General features: G+C 41.3%; 1 protein-coding gene across 1 annotated transcript; it reads left to right on the top strand.

Moving 5' to 3' along the window:
• Positions 1-9,308: 9,308 nt before the first annotated feature.
• LOC133778378 (uncharacterized) lies at positions 9,309-19,217 on the top strand. The gene is made up of 14 exons (XM_062218275.1): positions 9,309-9,800; positions 9,912-10,665; positions 10,753-10,888; positions 10,969-11,062; positions 11,147-11,245; positions 11,361-11,660; positions 11,792-11,899; positions 12,000-12,071; positions 12,321-12,407; positions 12,552-12,623; positions 12,730-12,819; positions 18,442-18,549; positions 18,681-18,749; positions 18,909-19,217. The coding sequence occupies exons 1-14, from the start codon at positions 9,546-9,548 to the stop codon at positions 18,981-18,983; spliced, it is 2,319 nt and encodes a 772-aa protein (XP_062074259.1). The 5' UTR covers positions 9,309-9,545; the 3' UTR covers positions 18,984-19,217.

Here is a 19,217-nt window from a genome sequence, read left to right as displayed (position 1 = left end):
ATATATTAAATGTTCTAGTGAAACGTTACATCATAACCAAAATGTTTAAACCCTAAACCGCTAATCATACTTAGATCACGTTTTGGCCAAATGACTCTTGTTAGCGGGTTTAACACTGTTTACAAGGCACACTGTAACGGTCCCAGGAGTTGGGGCGTTACACCAACTAACGTTTATTGTTACAAGGTCATGCCCTTCGGGCTGAAGAACGCCGGAGCAACATACCAGAGGTTGGTAAATAGGATGTTTGCCAACCAGATCGGGAAGAACATGGAAGTGTATGTTGAAGAAATGCTAGTCAAGTCGAAAATTGCCGATAACCATGTTTCCGATCTGGAGGAATGCTTTAAGATATTGAGAGAGTACGACATGAGACTTAACCCCCAAAAATGTACTTTCGGGGTCACGTCAGGAAAATTCCTAGGTTTCATTATCAATACCAGGGGGATAGAAGCAAACCCCGATAAGATCAGGTCGCTACTCGAGATGCCCTCACCTCGGTCGCAAAAGGACGTTCAAAGTCTGATAGGAAGGGTGGCGGCCCTTAATCGGTTTATTTCTAAATTTACTGACAAGTGTCTGCCATTCTATAACCTGCTCCGGGGGAATAAGAAATTTGAGTGGACCGAAGAATTGGAATGTGCCTTCCTCGACCTGAAATCACATTTAGCCGAGCCGCCCGTATTATCCAAACCAACGGCAGGAGAGCCTTTTTTCCTTTACCTAGCTGTCACAAAAGATGCAGTTAGCGTCGTCTTAGTCCGAGAAGAGGACCGGTCTCAAAAGTCAGTCTATTACATCAGCAAGAGGCTTCTCGGAGCTGAATCCCAGTATCCGTTGATGGAGAAGATGGCTTTCTGTCTCATTACGGCCTCCTGAAAGCTCAGGCCGTATTTCCAGTCCCACTCGATACACGTCATAACCGATCAGCCTTTAAGGCAGGTTTTGCAAAAACCTGAAGCATCGGGACGTCTGTTGAAGTGGGCTATTGAACTCAGCCAATTTGGGATTTTGTACATACCGCGAACTGCAATAAAAAGCAAGGCCCTGGCTAATTTTGTGGTAGAGTGCATAGGATTCCGAGAAGATCCTGTAGAAGAGTTAACCTAGGCCTCCTTAGCCCAGGCCTCATGGAAGGTCTTCATAGATGGCTTGTCTAACGAGAACGGCACCGGGGCCGGAATCATATTGATATCCCCAGAAGGACATTGATTCCACTCGGCATTGCGGTTCGGGTTCAAAGCGTCCAACAACGAGGCTGAATACGAAGCTTTACTGGCCGGGCTAAGGGTGGCCCAGGAGCTGAAGGTCGGCTCCGTTCAGTGTTACAGCGACTCCCAGCTCGTGGTAAACCAAGTGTTAGGGGAATACCAAGCACGGGGAACCAAGATGGCTGCTTACTTGGCCAAGGTAAAGAAAGAACTGTCTGCATTCGAGTGTGGCTCAATCGAGCAGATACCTCGGGAGCAGAATGCCAAAGCGGACGCCCTCGCAAAGCTCGCTACCTCCGGGGAGGTGAAGACTTTGGGGTTAGTGCCGGTAGAGTTCTTGGAAAAGCCAAGCATAGAGGAAGTCGGGGCGGAGGTCGAGATGATCGATGCCAGACCGACCTGGATGACCCCTATCCTTGAATATCTCATAGCAGGAAAGTTACCCGAAGAGCGAAATGACGCAAGGCAGGTACTTTACCAGGCTCCAAGGTATACAATGATAGATGAGATATTATATCGGCGTGGACACTCCCTACCTCTCCTACGATGTGTTATGCCAAGCGAGGTGAAGACCATTTTGCAAGAGATGCATGAGGGTTTTTGCGGAGATCACATTGGGGGGCAAAGCCTGGCCCTGAAGATATTAAGGCAAGGATATTACTGGCCCACTCTGTCAAAGGACTCGATCTCCTACGTCAAAAAATGTGACAAGTGCCAGCAATTTTCCACAGTTTCCCGAGCTCCCCCGGTCGAGCTGAAGAAGATCTCGTCCCCGTGGCCATTCGTGATCTGGGGGATTGACTTGGTTGGTGCCCTCCCTACTGGAAAGGGAGGAGTTCGTTATGCGGTGGTAGCTATCGACTACTTCACCAAGTGGGCAGAAGCAGAGCCCCTGGCAACGATCACTTCAAAAAGAGTCCTCGACTTCGTGGTCAAGAGCATTATCTGCCGATTTAGGCTGCCAAAGAAGATCGTATCAGATAATGGAACGCAGTTTGATAGTGACCTCTTCACCGAATTCTGTGAGAGGCACGACATTGTTAAGAGCTTCTCATCCGTGGCCTATCCCCAGGCCAATGGTTAGGTCGAGGCCGTCAATAAGACGCTAAAGGAAAGCCTTAAGAAAAGACTGGACGAAGCCAAGGGAGTCTGGCCTGAACAGCTCCCCCAAGTATTGTGGGCATACCGGACCTCGCATCGAACGCCGACGGGTCATACTCATTTCTCCCTGGCTTTCGGGAGTGAGGCAATCCTTCCTGTCAAAGTAAAGGTAGCCTCGCATAGAGTCCAGGCATTTGACCAAGACCGTAATGACGAATTGCTATGCGCGTCCCTCGACCTGATTGACGAAAGATGAGAGGATTCACAACTACAACTTGCGCATTGTCAACAAAAGATCACTCGTTATTTCAACTCAAAGGTCAGGAAACACGCCTTTAGCATTGGCGACCTGGTCCTCCGAAGAGTCTTCCTAGCCAGTAAGGATCCCAAGGACGGAGTATTGGGACCGAACTGGGAAGGGCCCTATCAAATAACCGAGGTCATAAAAGAAGGAACCTACAAGTTAGCTCGGCTTAATAATGGAAAAGCAGTCCCACGAACTTGGAATGCTATCCATTTGAAGAAATATTACCAATAATATCTTTGTAAGGCTTAATCAGAAAAGCCATATTTTCTTTATTAAGTAATGAGAATTAAATCTTTTTACATTATGGTATATATTTGTGGATGTAACGTCAAGTAACCACGAAATACCCTTTCCTAATTACTTGGAGGGCATATGTCCTGGATATAACCAGGTCGTCCTAAAACTTAGAAGTTAGTTCAAATTGATTGATCGATGTTTTTCTTAAAAAGCATGAGATATCGATAAAGGATTAACACGAACTAAGTTGTATCCTGGATATAACCAGGTCGTCCTAAAACTTAGAAGTTAGTTCAAATTGATTGATCGATGTTTTTCTTAAAAAGCACGAGATATCGATAAAGGATTAGCACGAACTAAGTTGTATCCTGGATATAACCAGGTCGTCCTTAAAACTTAGAAGTTATTTCAAATTGGTTGATCGATGTTTTTCTAAAAAAACACGAGATATCGATAAAGGATTAACACGAACTAAGTTTTCAAATTAATGTCCTGGACATAACCAGGTCCTAAAACTTAGAAGTTATTTCAAATTGGTTGATCGATGTTTTTCTTAAAAATCACGAGAAATCGATAAAGGATTAACACGAAATAAGTTTTCAAATTAATGTCCTGGATACAACTAGGACTTAAGTCTTAGAAGTTGATTCGAGTTGATTAACATGTTTTTTCCTAGAAAAGTATAAGATGTCAATCACAACACCAACAGAAACTAAGTTATCGCCAAATGCATAGAAGATAAGTAAAGGATGTCCACCGGCGTGGGGACCTCCCATTCCTGCTTCAGGAATAAATACTTCAACCCCGCTAACAGACGGTAGGAGTTAGGGGGGAGCTGGAAGGGGGCTAACTTCACGTAATTTAAAAAATTCGCGAAGTACTGGTCCAGTTGGAGGAAGGCCCCAGCCTTGAGATGCTCATCGCTCTAGGCGGCGTACTCCTCGTCGAGCGGTGCGCAGCTCCGCTCACCCTCAAGGGGAGGTTGGGCGTCCAGAGCACCCCTCCCTATCTCAATATTATGGGAAAGCATAATTTTGTTGACTTTCCCCTGGGTGGTGACCTTCGAGGCGATCCTCTCGGCCTCGAAAAAGGCGTCAGGCCCCACCTCGACCTCCTTCTCCACGGTGGGACCAAAGTTGGGGATCAGGGAGTCTGTGGCCACCTCTTTGCCTTTGCTGGCTTGCTGGGAAGACGAGCTGCCAGCACTCTTCTTGGATGCGCTCTTCTTGGGTGCCATTTGGTCGCCTAACGAACAAAGAAGAAAGTTTAGAAAAGGTGACTTAAGCATAAGAAAGAATCTAGCGCGAAGGGTTTCCTTTACACGGGCTGAGGTAATCCCAGCCCGCAGCGAGTGAGACCATGCGGTTCTATGAACACGCGCCTGTGCTCCCAACGGGTCCCCGATTGCTCGGGATCCATGTGTCAGGAGGGTTAGAATAATTTTTGCCTTGGAAGGAAAGTTTCGAAAGGCAAAACCGCCTGTGAAGCGTGTCCCCTAAGCTACCCAATTTTTTCACCCTAGAAACTGGTTGTTCCAAACAGGCATACAAATTTTACCCAGAAAATCACCCCAGAGTTGTATCCTATGAGTCATGCTCCTAAGCAGTTTTTCCTACAGTCGATACCCCTAGGATAAAAACCTACGCATAAAATACCAGCAAAGAAGAACAAAAGACAAACAACCTATTGCATGCGACTAAGAGAAAGTTTACCTATGCAAGAGAAAGGGAAAACATTTAAAGCATGCAACAAACGGAGGACTTACAGAATTTTTTTGCTGTGTAAAGACTGAAAGGAGCGTCTGGGTTGAAATCCTGTTGGAATCGTTGGTACCGGAGTCACGAAAGAGCCCTCGCGTCTGAACTTCAGGAACGTTGGGAATAGTGACCGGACGAAAGAAAGGGTTTTGAAACTGAGAAGAAAGAAGAAGATGAGGAAAATTTCAAATAAAAGGGTGGCTCATGCGAAGGGTGGCCAGCCTTATATATACGTAAAAGGCCAAAGGATGAGGGCCGTTCGATTGTCTTGATGTGGGATACGAGGATCACTACTTGAAAGACGAAACGGCGGCCGAAGATAGGCTAGGCCATTTAATGCGATTTCGGAAGACGAACCGTTACCAACCACGATGCTCCACGTATCCGATACCAACGTAATGGGCGGGATATGAAGAGTCCACAAAGAAGCCTAAAAGCCCCCACTGTGGCCCCAGGTGGCGTCATATGCCACGAGCAGGGGCTTGGGGGGCAAATGTACACCCTAAATATCCACGGGTTATTAGCGAGCTGGAAAATGACATAATTCTATCAGCCACGTGGAAGCCACCTACCCGGAGCTGCTGTTACAAGTCTCTACCTCTCTAGCTTGAGATAACCAAAGGTTTAGTGATTACTAAGGGATCAGATCAGCAACATGGACACTACGAGCTGAGACTACATCAAGCTCGGGGTACGAGCTTGAGATGACACCTCTGACCTTTTATGAAGTCAACCACGCAATGTAAACGTGCATATATCAGACATCACGTATCTACTCCATTCCTGAATTCTCAGACACGCAACATAAACGTGCGTGTTCAGGCACCCACGACTGGGTTGGGCCATGCGACCCATTATCCCCCTTACCTATTGATTAGATCACACTTTATTGTCAGGTTTTAGGAATTAATCATGAATGTCACATAAGCGACATGATGGATAATAAGGTCACGGGATGACCTCCTTTGCCAACACCTAGGTGCCCTCTCCCTATAAATATGGAGACCCTGGGAGTTGCAAAGGGTTGGCTTCTAATTGGTAAAGAAATACCCTGTAAGGAATATCAGAGATATATCAATAATATTGGCTGGTGGAATAGAATGATTTTAACCTTTGAACCACCTAAAAAGCTATTCGAGTTATAATTTTCCTCTGAGATCATTCATCGATTACGGTTCATTATTTAGCACTAATCCCTCTCCTTATTCATATAATTATCTGTTGCCGAAAAATTACGTCAACATAGGGACCTAATTGTTATTTAACAAAATAAATGGTGCCATTCATTTTTGTTTAGTATTTACCCAATAAATACTGAATAATTTAGACTAGGTGCCCATTTTTAGATAACTATTTTAATTTTTACCCATTTATTAATCATCTTACTTTTATACACAAATTAATGAATATTCTCAATATACCCTTTCTCTACATAAGTTGTCCAGGCATGCTATAAAAAAATATTATATCAATTGTAATTGCCAAGATTCAAACACATGCCTAATAGGATAACATAAGAAGCCACATAACCTCACATCCAACTCTTTTTTACTGTTAGTAGATAGATTTAAATAATATTTAATAACAAAAAAACACAACAAATACATAGTTAAATTAATAGCTAAAAATTTATACATTTTATTTTGTTAAGCATAGTAGTATAACTTTTAAACCTTGTGGTTTAAATTTTAAAGAGTCGTGATTTAAATTTTAAGTATTGTAGTTTAAATATTAGAGACTAGTGATTTAAATTTTAAGGAGTCGTGGTTTAGATTTTAAAGGATCATGATTTATATTTTATATGGTCGCTGTTTAGATTTTAATCGCTTGGTTTAACTTTTAAACCTTGTGGTTTAAATTTTAAGCCTTGTGGTTTAAATTTTAAGTCTTATGGTTTAAATTTTCAGCCTTGTAGTTTAAATTTTAAATATTAGGAGTTTAAATTTTAAGGATCCGTGGTTTAGATTTTAAAGGATTATGGCTTATATTTTATATGGTTGCGATTTATATTTTAATCGCGTGGTTTAACTTTTAAGCCTTGTGGTTTAAATTTTAAAGAGTTTTTGTTTAAATTTTAAGCATTGTGGTTTAAATTTCAAATAGTCGTAGTTTAAATTTTAAAGAGTCGTGATTTAAATTTTAAGTCTTGTGGTTTAAATTTTAAAGAGTCGTGGTTTAGATTTTTAAGGATCATGGTTTATATTTTATACGATCGTGGTTTAGATTTTAAGCCTAGTGGTTTAGCTTTTAAGCATTGTGGTTTAAATTTTAAAAAATCGTGGTTTAAATATTAAGCCTTGTGGTTTAATTTTAAAGAGTCATGGTTAAATTTTAAAGATTAGTGGTTTAAATTTTAAAGAGTCATGATTTAGATTTTAAATGATCATGGTTTATATTTTATATGGTCGTAGTTTAGATTTTAAGCCTAGTAGTATAACTTTTAAGCCTTGTGGTTTAAATTTTAAAGAGTCGTAATTTAAATTCAAGCCTCGTGGTTTAAAATTTCAAAGAGTCGTAGTTTAAATTTTAAGCCTCGTGGTTTAAAATTTTAAATCTTGTAGTTTAAATTTTAAGCCTTGTGGGTTAAATTTTAAAGAGTCGTGGTTTAAATTTTAAAGACTAGTGATTTAAATTTTAAAGAGCCGTGATTTATATTTTAAATGATCATGATTTATATTTGATATGGTCGTGGTTTAGATTTTAAGCCAAGTAGTTTAACTTTTAAGCATCGTGATTTAAATTTTAAGCCTTGTGGTTTAAATTTTAAGTCTTGTGGTAATTTAAATTTTAAAAACTAGTGGTTTAAATTTTAAAAAATCGTGACTTAGATTTTAAAATATTATGATTTATATTTTATACGGTCGTAATTTAAATTTTAAGTCTAGTGGTTCAAATTTTTACAAGTTGCAGTTTAAATTTTAAGGCCTATGGTTTAAATTTTAAAGAGTGATGATTTATATTTTAAGCTTTGTGGTTTATATTTTGAAGAGTTGTGGTTTAGATTTTAAGCCTTGATGTTAAACTTTTAAAGGATCATGATTTAGATTTTATGTCTTGAGTTTTATATTTTAAATTAGGCTATTTAGCTTTTTTACCCCCCGAACTATTACATATGTATTATTGTGCCCCCCAAATTTTTCAGGCAATTAAAAAATCCCCCCGATCTATTCACAGTCATGTAAATTAGGACTTCTGTCCAATTCCGTTCATTTTTTGTAACGGGAGGATGATGTGACCTTTTTTTTACATAATTTGGGATGACATGTGGGAACCGTATAGACCTTATTCAAATTGTTCATCTTTGAAACCCAGAAAATCAAACAAATTCTTTATCTTCTTCATAGCTCAGATAAGAAATCCTTGCAACAAGTAACAATTTCAGAAATCCCCAAAATATCAAACCCAAATCTACAGCCATCCCCATCATTAACCCATCGAAACCTCATGGCAAAGCTGTCTTCTCGGCCATATTTAATGAAACTAGTTGTCCCCAACGTAAGACCCATGAACCTCGTCTCTCACACAAACTCACGAACCTTGTCTCCCACTGACCCCTCACCAAAGACCCACAAACCTCTAGAGCTCCTCCCCGTCCGCCATTGTTGCCTCTTTCAAAGATCTGGAGATCGATTGACGTCGTCACCTCGCCCAGACCCATCCGACCACAACCCCACCATCTTCAGACCCATCTGACCTCGACAACATCAGATCCAACCGAGCTCGATGTGTTTACTGGTCAACGTTTTTCTGAGAGAGTAGGCCTCGTCGATGAACTCGGCTCCTAATGAGACGGAGAGGGACAAAGGTTTCTTGGAGTTGGAGTTGGCAAGGCGCTGGTAGGTTTCAATGGTCTTCCACCACGTGTTGACTGATGGTTGGTCTGCGTTGGGTTTGGAAGAAGATGGAGAAGTAAGGGAGGTAATGAAGTCGGAGACAATGGCTTGTTGGGATGGCTTGAAGTTTCCGTACCATATCAGGTTAATGGAGATTTTTCCAAAGAGAAGAGGGCCATTGTGGTACTGGAAAGGAAGTGGCTCCTGGGTTTTGTCGGACTCACCGGAAAGAATCCCACGTGTCATCCCAAATTATGTAAAAAAAAAGGGCACATCATCCTCCCGTTACAAAAAATGAACGGAATTGGACGGAACTCCTAATTTACATGATTGTAAATAGATCGGGGGGATTTTTTAACTACCTGAAAAATTCGGGGGGCACGATAATGCATATGTAATAGTTCGGGGGGTAAAAAGCCTAAATAACCTTTAAATTATTGTTGTTTACATTTTAAAATTTATAGTTTATATTTTAAGCCTTGATTTTTACATTTTAAAGAATAATTTTTCATTGATTGAATACATTCTTATATATATAATTGTCACATATATACATATATGACACACTATAATTAAAATGTATTTTTAATTTAATTATAATATAACACATATAATACACATTACAATAATACTTATAAACATGTACTCAAATAAGAATTTAAAAAGTCTAATTCAAATAAGAATTTAAAAAGTCTAATAATAATAATAATAAGTAAAATTCAACTATATAGTGTCTAATTTTATTAACTATTCCTATATTAAGTTTTCAACTTTTCCCATAAATATTAATCAGTCCAAGAGAAGAACAAAAAATCAGTTTTATGTTAAGCTTTTTATTTGGAAGCAAGACAAGAACAAGGTGCCACGTCGATGCAATCTGTGGTGGATAGAGTTAAAGAGTTCAGAGACTCCACTCTGCAAAGCTCTTTCACTCACTGTTCGTTCTTCTATCTCGAAAATTCCCAGATGAACTGGGGCCTCAATCCTTCACAAAAATTAGTTTATACTCGACCAAGTTGAGAAGAAGATTAAAACCCAGTAATCCAATGCACTTTTGAAGCTGTTTGATGAGCTTAAAGCTTGTTATATCTCTGAGATAATGGACGGTCTCGCTCTCACTGTTACCTCTCCCGTGGCTTCCACTTCTTCTTCTTTCGCAATTGCTCGGAAACCCATTTACTCTGTTCCGTTCATCACAACGAGAAGACTGATAAAAGGCCGTTCTTTGTCGAAATACCCCAATAAATTTGTAGTTTTTGCTTCTAATGATGAGCCTAGGCTCGACCCTTCGGACCTAATGGAGCTCAAGTTCGGGCGCATGCTCGGCGAGGACCCTAAACTCACCCTTGCCAAGGTCCCTTCTCTCTCTTTGCTATTCTCTCTTGTTTTTTAGTGTTTTTGGTGAAGTGGGCTCTTCCAAAATTATGTTTCTTTTTTTGTATTTATTTTTGGTTTTTAATTTCAGATATTGGGTAGGAAAGCAAACCCAGATGTTAGTTATATTGAAATAGAGAAAACTTTTCACAAGAACAAGGGTAAAATGCCTGAAGTGAAAGATATTCCTATTGATTGGTCTAATGGTGGGCAGCCTTCAAAATCATTGGATGGTTTGAATTTGGTTAGGCCTGTTCCTAAGAAAGGCTTTGAATTCAAAAATGATGATAATAAGGCATTTGTACCTGAGATTAAGAAACCGGTTCGGCCAGTTAGGAAGGCTGTTGATGGTGTTAAGCGTAGTCTTCCTAATGTTATTTTGAGGAAACCAAGTATGTTAAATGAGCCTGATGTTGAAGATAAACCATCTAGGTTGAGACTTCGACCGAATTTGTCATTGGCAATGGGGAGTGAGCAAAAAAAGGATGAGGGATTTAGTGACATGACCCTGTTGCGAAAACCCGAACCAATGAGTGTGAGTGAAAATGTTGATTCGAAAGAAGACAATTCGGGTGATTTAGATGCTGTAGAAGTTGGTGATATGGAGTTGACAATGAAAAAAGAAGAGCTCGGCGATGGATTTAGTGATTTCACTTTGTTAAAGAAGCCCGCTGCTATGCCTGTCAAGACAGTAGATGAAGGTTCTAAAGAGCAGGCTGCTAATGCAGATTATGTAGAGTCTGATGTTGTTGATGCTATAGGAAATGAGAGCTCAAGGGATTCATTGGAACTGACTGGAACTGGCAATGAATTGGAGGATCATTCAATATTGAAGAAACCTACTCGTAAGGATGATCTTTTGTTGGTATAGATCTTTATTGTTAGTTTTAATAAAGCTGCAAATTAATGTTGTGCTTGGATTTTTTTTTAAGGATTGCAGCCAGATAAGCAGAGTGTGATAGGTTCCAGTGAGAAGATAGCAGAGAAGGAACCTCCTCCGGCCACGAGTTTAGTTGATTCCAGTGCCAACTTATCTGTGGAAGCTTCACTAATAGTAAAACCAAAAAGGTGCATTTAGTCATGCCTTATATTTGTTTGTTTCCATTACTCTTATTCTAGTTTTGTCTGTCTGACATATGCACTTGTAGATTAGACCAAACTGCAAAGGATGTGTCAGTAAGCCTGGACAGTGTTGAGGAACCTGCTGAGTTTGAGAATCTCCCTGTTAAATCATCGATGGAGGTAAGTTTATGCAGTTTCATGTCCATAGGTTTCTAAATATTAGTGTTTTTGTGTTGGCTAATGATCTTGGATGCTTATGAATAGGGATTTGAAGAGGCTGATTGGACTAGAGCAGAAAATTTGGTTAAGATGGGAGATAGAGGAGAGGTGGAACTCATAAGCTGTAGCAGTAGAGGTTTTGTTGTAAGTATACATGAAACCGCAGTAAAGTAGTCTTTGGAACAGGCTACTTTTGTTTTGTATTTTTCATTTATAGGCTAAGGTACAACCTTTATGAACTAGAGTTACGTTTTTACAGGTATCTTTTGGCTCTTTAATAGGATTTCTTCCATACCGAAATCTTTCTGCCAAGTGGAAATTCTTAGCATTTGAGTCATGGTTGAGAAGGAAGGGTCTAGATCCATCACTGTACAGACAAAATTTAGGAGTTATTGGCAATTATGAGACTGGAAAAAATAGTCCATTTCTTGATAAGAGCCTAGATCCCAACATCGATATGAAAACTGGAGGAGAGATTTCATCAGATATGAAGGTTGAAGAACTTCTCAGGATTTATGATCAAGAGAAAATTAAATTCTTGCAATCATTCATTGGCCAGGTTTGCAAAAACTTATCTAAGTTCTAAGTTTTATAAGCCTTATTAGTTTGACTTTAAGATTTGGTTTACTGAGATTGTTGATTGATTTTTTTTTCTCTTCTTGTGATATAAATAAAATCAATATTTTGCAGAGGCTCAAAGTAAATGTACTGCTGGCCAACAGAAAAACTGGAAAACTAGTATTTTCTCTAAAGCCAAGAGAGAAAGAAGAGCTAATTGCGAAAAAGAAAAGTCTAATGGTGAGAGGCTGTATCTAATATATTTGTATTTTGATTTGATCTTCGCCTAATTACTAATCTCTAACATTTTGACAATAACCATTGACATATCTCATGGCAGGCTAACCTTCAAGTTGGGGATGTTGTGAAATGCTGCATCAAGAAGATTACTTATTTTGGTATTTTTGTAGAGGTAAGTGGAAGGTTTCCCAACTGCATTATTCTTGATATCAGTTTTCCTACAGGAGGAGCTTTTTATGCAATTAGTTTTTTTTTTTTAAAAAAAACAATGATAATGAAATTGGCAGCGAGTGTCGTGTTGCTTTAATTTTCAATAGCTTGTAATGAATGAACAGCATCTAAACATGGAATTATAACTGAAGATCCTGGTTCTCTATCGCAAGATCTTTTGTGTTGAATTTTCTTAAACGTATTGATGTAGGTTGATGGAGTACCTGCACTAATACATCAGACCGAAGTATCATGGGATGCCACACTGGATCCTGCAGCATACTTTAAAGTTGGCCAGGTTAATCAAAATTAAATTGTATCGATTTTAAATAGATAGGTTTAAGCTATAAATCTATGCTGATAATTCTGCCCCCTTATTACTATGTTTAGAACCTCTTTGGCTGCATCTTGTGACTCATAAATATTATATTTCTGGACTCAGATTGTGGAGGCAAAAGTTCACCAGTTGGATTTTTCGCTTGATCGAATATTCTTATCCCTTAAGGAAATTATGGTATTACATGTCTCTGCTTTTGTATCTTATTAAAATCCAGCGTGAGAGCATAGACGCCATGTTGTTTTTCTTGTTTACTAAGGTATATTAATATTTTATATGGCAGCCTGATCCCTTGGTTGAGACTTTAGAATCTGTGGTCGGTGGTCGTGATTCCATGGATGGGAGACTTAAAGCCGCTGAAGCAGATGCCGAGGTTATTAATTTTTCCCTTTAACCAGTAATATGTTAGTGTGTTCATCATGGCTTCAAGATGCTTTTAGATTGGTGTTAGTGGAATGGTCAAGCCTATGTTTCACCCATGTTTCAATACTTCATCATAAGGACCTACCTAGCCAAAAATATGGTAAGAATCAACCTGTCAATTTCAAACAATACAGCAACAACAAGCCAGGGAACCAGAAAAAAAATGCACAGCCAAACAGAAACAGAAAATAGTCAGAATTCTCCTTCCATAAACTCTAGGATTCAAGAGCCTAGTCTCTCCAATTACTGTTTACAAATTCCACACCTCATTCTAACTTTTTGGGCCCCTTATATACTTAGGTACCCACTGAATAAACCTACACCCTCCCTTACATAATACTTGCTGTTATAACTACTTTCTCAGTCCCCAAACTACCCTTTCTCAGCTCTACTCTAACGTCTTCTAGCATAGACAAAGGTCAATGGTGGCCTATCAATACCGCCCGCTAGGAGTTTCACCTTGTCCTCAAGGTGAAATGTCGGAAATTGGTCCTGAATCACGCCAAAGTCCTCCCATGTTGCTTCAAAATCTGGTAAGTGACGCCACTTAATCAACGCCTGGGGAGCTTCCTTATGTGAACCTGGCCGAACTTCCAGAACTGATTCGGGCTCCAACATCCACTCTAAATCAGCCGTGAGACCTGCTGGAAGAACTGTTGCTTGCTGGTTTGGACCCAAGGCCTTCCGAAGGAGAGAGACGTGGAAAACTGGATGAATGGCAGCGGTGCTTGGTAAGTCCAAGCGGTAAGCAGCAGCCCCAATTCGTGCAGTCACTTTAAAAGGCCCAAAATACCGAGGCGCCAACTTCTCATTAACGCGTTTAGCTACGGTGCGCTGCCTATATGGTCTCAACTTCACATACACCATCTCCCCCACGTCATAATGAACATCCCGCCGTTTCTTATCCGCTTGTTGCTTCATTTTCTGTTGTGCCCGCTGTAAATTCTGTTTTAACAGTTCCAAAACAGCATCTCTTTCCGTCAAATTCTGCTCTACTTCCGCGAATTTAGTGCTGTTATACTCAAATCTAATCAATGGTGGAGGGTCCTGATGGTAGACAGCTCTAAAAGGAGTCATTCCCGCTGCCGAATGAAAGGAAGTATTGTACCAATACTCAGCCCAAGGTAGCCACTTCACCCATTGGCTGGGTTTAGAGCTCACAAAACAGCGGAGGTATGTTTCCACACAACGATTCACCACTTCCGTTTGGCCATCGGATTGTGGGTGATAAGCGGTGCTTTGCTTGAGTGCTGTCCCTTGGAGTTTAAACAACTCTTTCCAAAATAAACTCAAGAAGATTTTATCTCTATCGGAGACAACGGACCGCAGAATGCCATGAAGTTTCACCACCTCGCGCACAAAGACAGCCGCTATTGATGCTGCTGAATAAGGATGTCTCAACTGAATAAAATGTCCATACTTGCTCAAACGGTCGACTACCACCAATATAGAATCAAACCCATTTGATGTGGGCAGCCCCTCAATGAAATCCATGGAAATATCTTCCCAAACTTGTTCCGGAATGGGCAAAGGTTGCAACAACCCAGCAGGAGATTGAGCCAAATATTTGCTTTGTTGACACACCGAACATTCCATAACAAATTTCTGCACATCCTTCCTCATTCCTTTCCAATACAAGTCAGCGGCTAGTCTTTGAAATGTCTTAAAAACTCCCGAATGACCCCCCACTTTGCTGCCATGGTACTCTTGCAATAGCAATGGTATAAATGGTGAAGAGGATGGCAAAACCAGCCGCCCCTTAAACTTGAGACAGCCTTGAAATAAAGAAAATCCCCCACTCGGCTTGCCCATGGATAACTCTTTTATGATTCCAGCCAACGTTGGGTCGCTTGCAACATGTGCTTGTAAGTCCGGAATAGAAATGAGGTTTGGAACCGAAATGGCAGCGAGGATGGGCTCCCCATGGAGTCTTGATAACGCGTCGGCAGCCTTGTTTTCTAACCCGGGTCGGTATTGGATATCAAAGTCATATCCAAGTAACTTTGTGAGCCACTTTTGATGTTCTAACGCCACCAGTCGTTGTTCCAACAGAAATTTCAAACTTTTTTGGTCAGTCCGCACCAAAAACTTCCTTCCAAGTAAATATGGGCGCCATTTAAGCACCGCCAACACTGTGGCCATCAATTCCCTTTCATACACCGACTTAAGCTTATCTCTGGCTGATAATACCTTGCTGAAATACGCTATTGGCTGTCCTTGTTGCATTAAAACAGCCCCCAATCCCACGCCTGAAGCATCCGCCTCCACCACAAAAGGTTCCGCAAAGTTGGGCAGCGCCAAAACAGGGGCAGAACTCATGCCTTCCTTAAGCCGATTAAAAGCATCTTGGGCTTCTGTTGACCACCCAAACGCGTCTTTTCTCAGCTGGTCTGTCAAAGGCCTTGCAATACCTCCATACCCACGCACAAACTTATGGTAATAGCCAGTCAAACCCAAAAATCCTCTAAGTTCGCGAACTGATTGTGGGGTTGGCCACTCTTTCATTGCTGAAATCTTGCTTGGGTCGGCTGAAACACCCTTGGCTGAAATTATATGACCCAAATATTCCACCCTCTCTTGTGCGAACAAACATTTCTTGTGATTGGCATACAATTGGTGAGTTAATAAGCGGTCCAAAACCAAGCTGAGATGGTGCATGTGCTCCTCCAATGAGCTGCTATACACCAAAATATCATAAAAAAAAACCAGAACAAATTTGCGTAAATAGTCGCGAAAAACCTCATTCATAAGGGCTTGAAATGTGGCTGGGGCATTGGTCAACCCAAATGGCATGACTAGAAATTCATAGTGTCCGTCATGGGTGCGAAAAGCAGTCTTCTCCACATCTGTGGTAGCCACTCTAATTTGGTGATAACCCGACTTTAAATCCAGCTTTGAAAACACTTGGGCTCCATAGAGTTCGTCTAACAACTCATCAATCACGGGGATGGGAAATTTATCAGCCACCGTCTCCCTATTCAACGCCCTATAATCCACGCAAAAACGCCAACTCCCATCTTTCTTTTTCACTAGAAGGACCGGGCTTGAAAATGGACTTGTACTTGGGCGAATAATACCCGCTTGTAGCATCTCTAAGACCAGCCGTTCAATCTCATTTTTTTGCACCTGAGCATAGCGATACGGCCTCACCGAAACAGGCTGCGACCTGGGCTTAAGTGTGATGACATGCTCCCTAGCTCGGCTAGGAGGGAGACCCGACGATGACTGAAATACTTGCTGGAATTTCTGTAAAACAGAGTTAATGGTTGCTGGAATTGCAGGAATGGCCGTCTCTTCCTCTGTAATTAACGCCCCAAAGTGAACCCAAAACCCTTGGGCTTCCCGTTCTACCGAACAAATCATGGCTTTCAATGTAATGGGCGACTTACACAAACTTGGGTCTCCTTGTAATGTTATCCAAGTTCCTGCCATTTCAAACTTCATGATCATTGTACGCCAATTCACTTGCATATTGCCCAGCGTTTCCAACCATTTAATCCCCAAAATTACACCAGCTCCTCCCAATTCCAGCGGAAGAAAGTCCGTCACCACCCACAAAGCTCCCAAATCCAGCTCAACTTGTGCACATATTCCTTCCGTCCGCACTTTCCCACCGGTGCCTAACAACACCCCATAACACGTAGTTGCTGTAATCGGTATCCCTGTAGCCGATACAACGTCCATAGAAATAAAATTATGGGTCGCGCCGCTGTCGATGAGTACCGTTACTGGTTGTTGTCCAATATGGCCAGCCAACTTCATTGTATGGGCGGATGAAATGCCCACCAAGGAATTGAGGGACAAGGTTGCCAAAGTTTCTTCGCCGGCTGTAAGTTCCTCTGAATCTGGCGAAGGTGGCGGGGAGTCATCTGTGTTCGCATTATCCTCTTCATCTGACAATAAAAGGACCTGTAATGCTCGCTGTTCGCACTCATGACCGCGAAAAAATTTCTTATCGCACTTGAAGCAAATACCCCGTGCGCGCTTGTCTTGGTATTCGGCTTCTGTAAGCCGTTGGAACTGCTGCGTTTTGGGTGGTTGACCGGCGACGGAACTGGGAACGGTCGTGCGTGTAGGCGGTGACGAGGACGGCGCACTTGAGGCTGGGTGTCCGTACGCGTGCGGCTGAGGCACACGGTAAGTAGACTGGTTTAGGGCTTGTTTCAAATGGGCTGGAAATGACTGAGTTGATTTAGTCGAACAGGGCCGAAACCCAAGGCCCAAATGCAGCAACTGGTTTCCTTCTTCAACCCTCTGTGCTGTATCCATGATTTGGGCTAACCCAATGGGTTGCAGAATATGCAGAGCAGCTTTTATCTCATCCTTCAGACCTCTCATGAAGCTGCCTTCCAAAATATGCTCAGGGATATCTGGAACACGTGAAGCAAGGACCTCCCAACGCACCAGATAATCCTTGACTGTGGATGTTTGGATGATCGACAGAAGCTCCTCAGACAATGACCCAATCGGTGCCGCACGGAATCGCAGTAAAATCAGCCGTTTCAGCGTTGCCCAGGAAGTGATCGGCCTTCTCTGATTTTCCCATTGGAACCACGTTAAGGCATCCCCATCGAGTCCGATGATTGCCGTCTCCAACATTTGTGGCTCCGTCAAATGCATCAATAAGAAATATCTCTCTGTTCTGTAAACCCAACTGTCGGGGTTATCCCCGGAAAATAGCGGAAGCTCCATTTGAGGTGGCCGATAATCATGGCTGAAGGTCTGGCCCGCAAACGGCGGCTCCGATGATGGCTGTTGCTGATCGTGAGGCTGGCTGGAAGGTTCCCCAATGATTGGGGGTGTGGGGGAAAAATTCTGGCCGCTTGGTGAATGCTCCTCCTCCATCGTGCGTCGCTGCTTGTCGGATTCCATGGTCATAGAGCCCCCCGTCGGCTTCCTCGATGCCTGTAACAGCTGAGCCAAATGAGCCACCAAGAAATCCATCTTCTTCTCCATAGCCGGTAGCCTAAGAACCTCTGTCTTCATCGATTCCAGCTCTTTGGGAAGGTGCTGAAATTCAATTCTGAAGCCATCCAATTCCTTCCTAACTTCCGACTGCAACAACTCCATTCTCTCCTCCAATACTTCCGTTTGCAGATCTTTTTTTGGCCCCATGAGATCGAATGCTCTGATACCACTTTGGTAAGAATCAACCTGTCAATTTTCAAACAATACAGCAACAACAAGCCAGGGAACCAGAAAAAAAATGCACAGCCAAACAGAAACAGAAAATAGTCAGAATTCTCCTTCCATAAACTCTAGGATTCGAGAGCCTAGTCTCTCCAATTACTGTTTACAAATTCCACACCTCATTCTAACTTTTTGGGCCCCTTATATACTTAGGTACCCACTGAATAAACCTACACCCTCCCTTACATAATACTTGCTGTTATAACTACTTTCTCAGTCCCCAAAATACCCTTTCTCAGCTCTACTCTAACGTCTTCTAGCATAGACAAAGGTCAATGGTGGCCTATCAAAATAATGCTTTAAGAACACACGTGACTTTTTTTACATTTTGGAAAAATTGGAAGAACACACATTTAAAGAGATATGTTTAAAACTTTGACAGTGGGCTGATGTGGAATCTCTTATCAAAGAGTTGGAACAAATTGAAGGCATTCAGTCTGTGTCAAAAGGCCGCTTTTTTCTTAGTCCGGGTTTAGCTCCAACATTTCAGGTATTAGTGCTTGAATTTTTTTACACAAATTATGGTGATCTTTCTTTTCTTTGGTGAAGAAGGTGCTAAAACTCGCATAATAATGAGTGCATCTTCTATATGTTTTAAACTAACAATTTACCTTGTTGTAGGTTTACATGGCATCCATGTTTGAGAATCAGTACAAATTACTTGCACGATCAGAAAACAAAGTACAAGAGGTAAATTTTTTTGAAACTAGTCAGATTTCACAAGTCTGCCCTTGATCACGACACTACCATCATCCCATGTGCCAAATTCGGAAATCTCAATCCATCTGAATTCATTTTTTCGAGTACTAAATCTTGTTTTCACTGAATCCACACTCTTATACTTGGTAGGTCATTGTTGAAACGTCTTTGGATAAAGAGGAGTTGAAATCTGCAATTCTAACAAGTACCAACAAAGTGAATTAGTTCCTTCTTGTCCAGACTAGTGAAGTGTTCAAATTCCTTTGATAGCTACTCTTGACACAGGCATTTTCAAGAATATTTTACTTACAGGTTGTAAAAAAAGGGGTCTTATTCAAAAGGGGAGAATGGATCATTTTTGCTTTCTTTTATAAAGATTCATTCTGTAGACAGAATCTGTATATTTTTTTAACCATGTAATGAAAATTTTAGTGATGTAATTAGTATTTATTTGACACA

This window comes from Humulus lupulus, chromosome 5 (genome assembly GCF_963169125.1).
Source record: "Humulus lupulus chromosome 5, drHumLupu1.1, whole genome shotgun sequence".
Taxonomy (NCBI): domain Eukaryota; kingdom Viridiplantae; phylum Streptophyta; class Magnoliopsida; order Rosales; family Cannabaceae; genus Humulus; species Humulus lupulus.
This window is presented reverse-complemented; position numbering and strand designations above follow the sequence as displayed.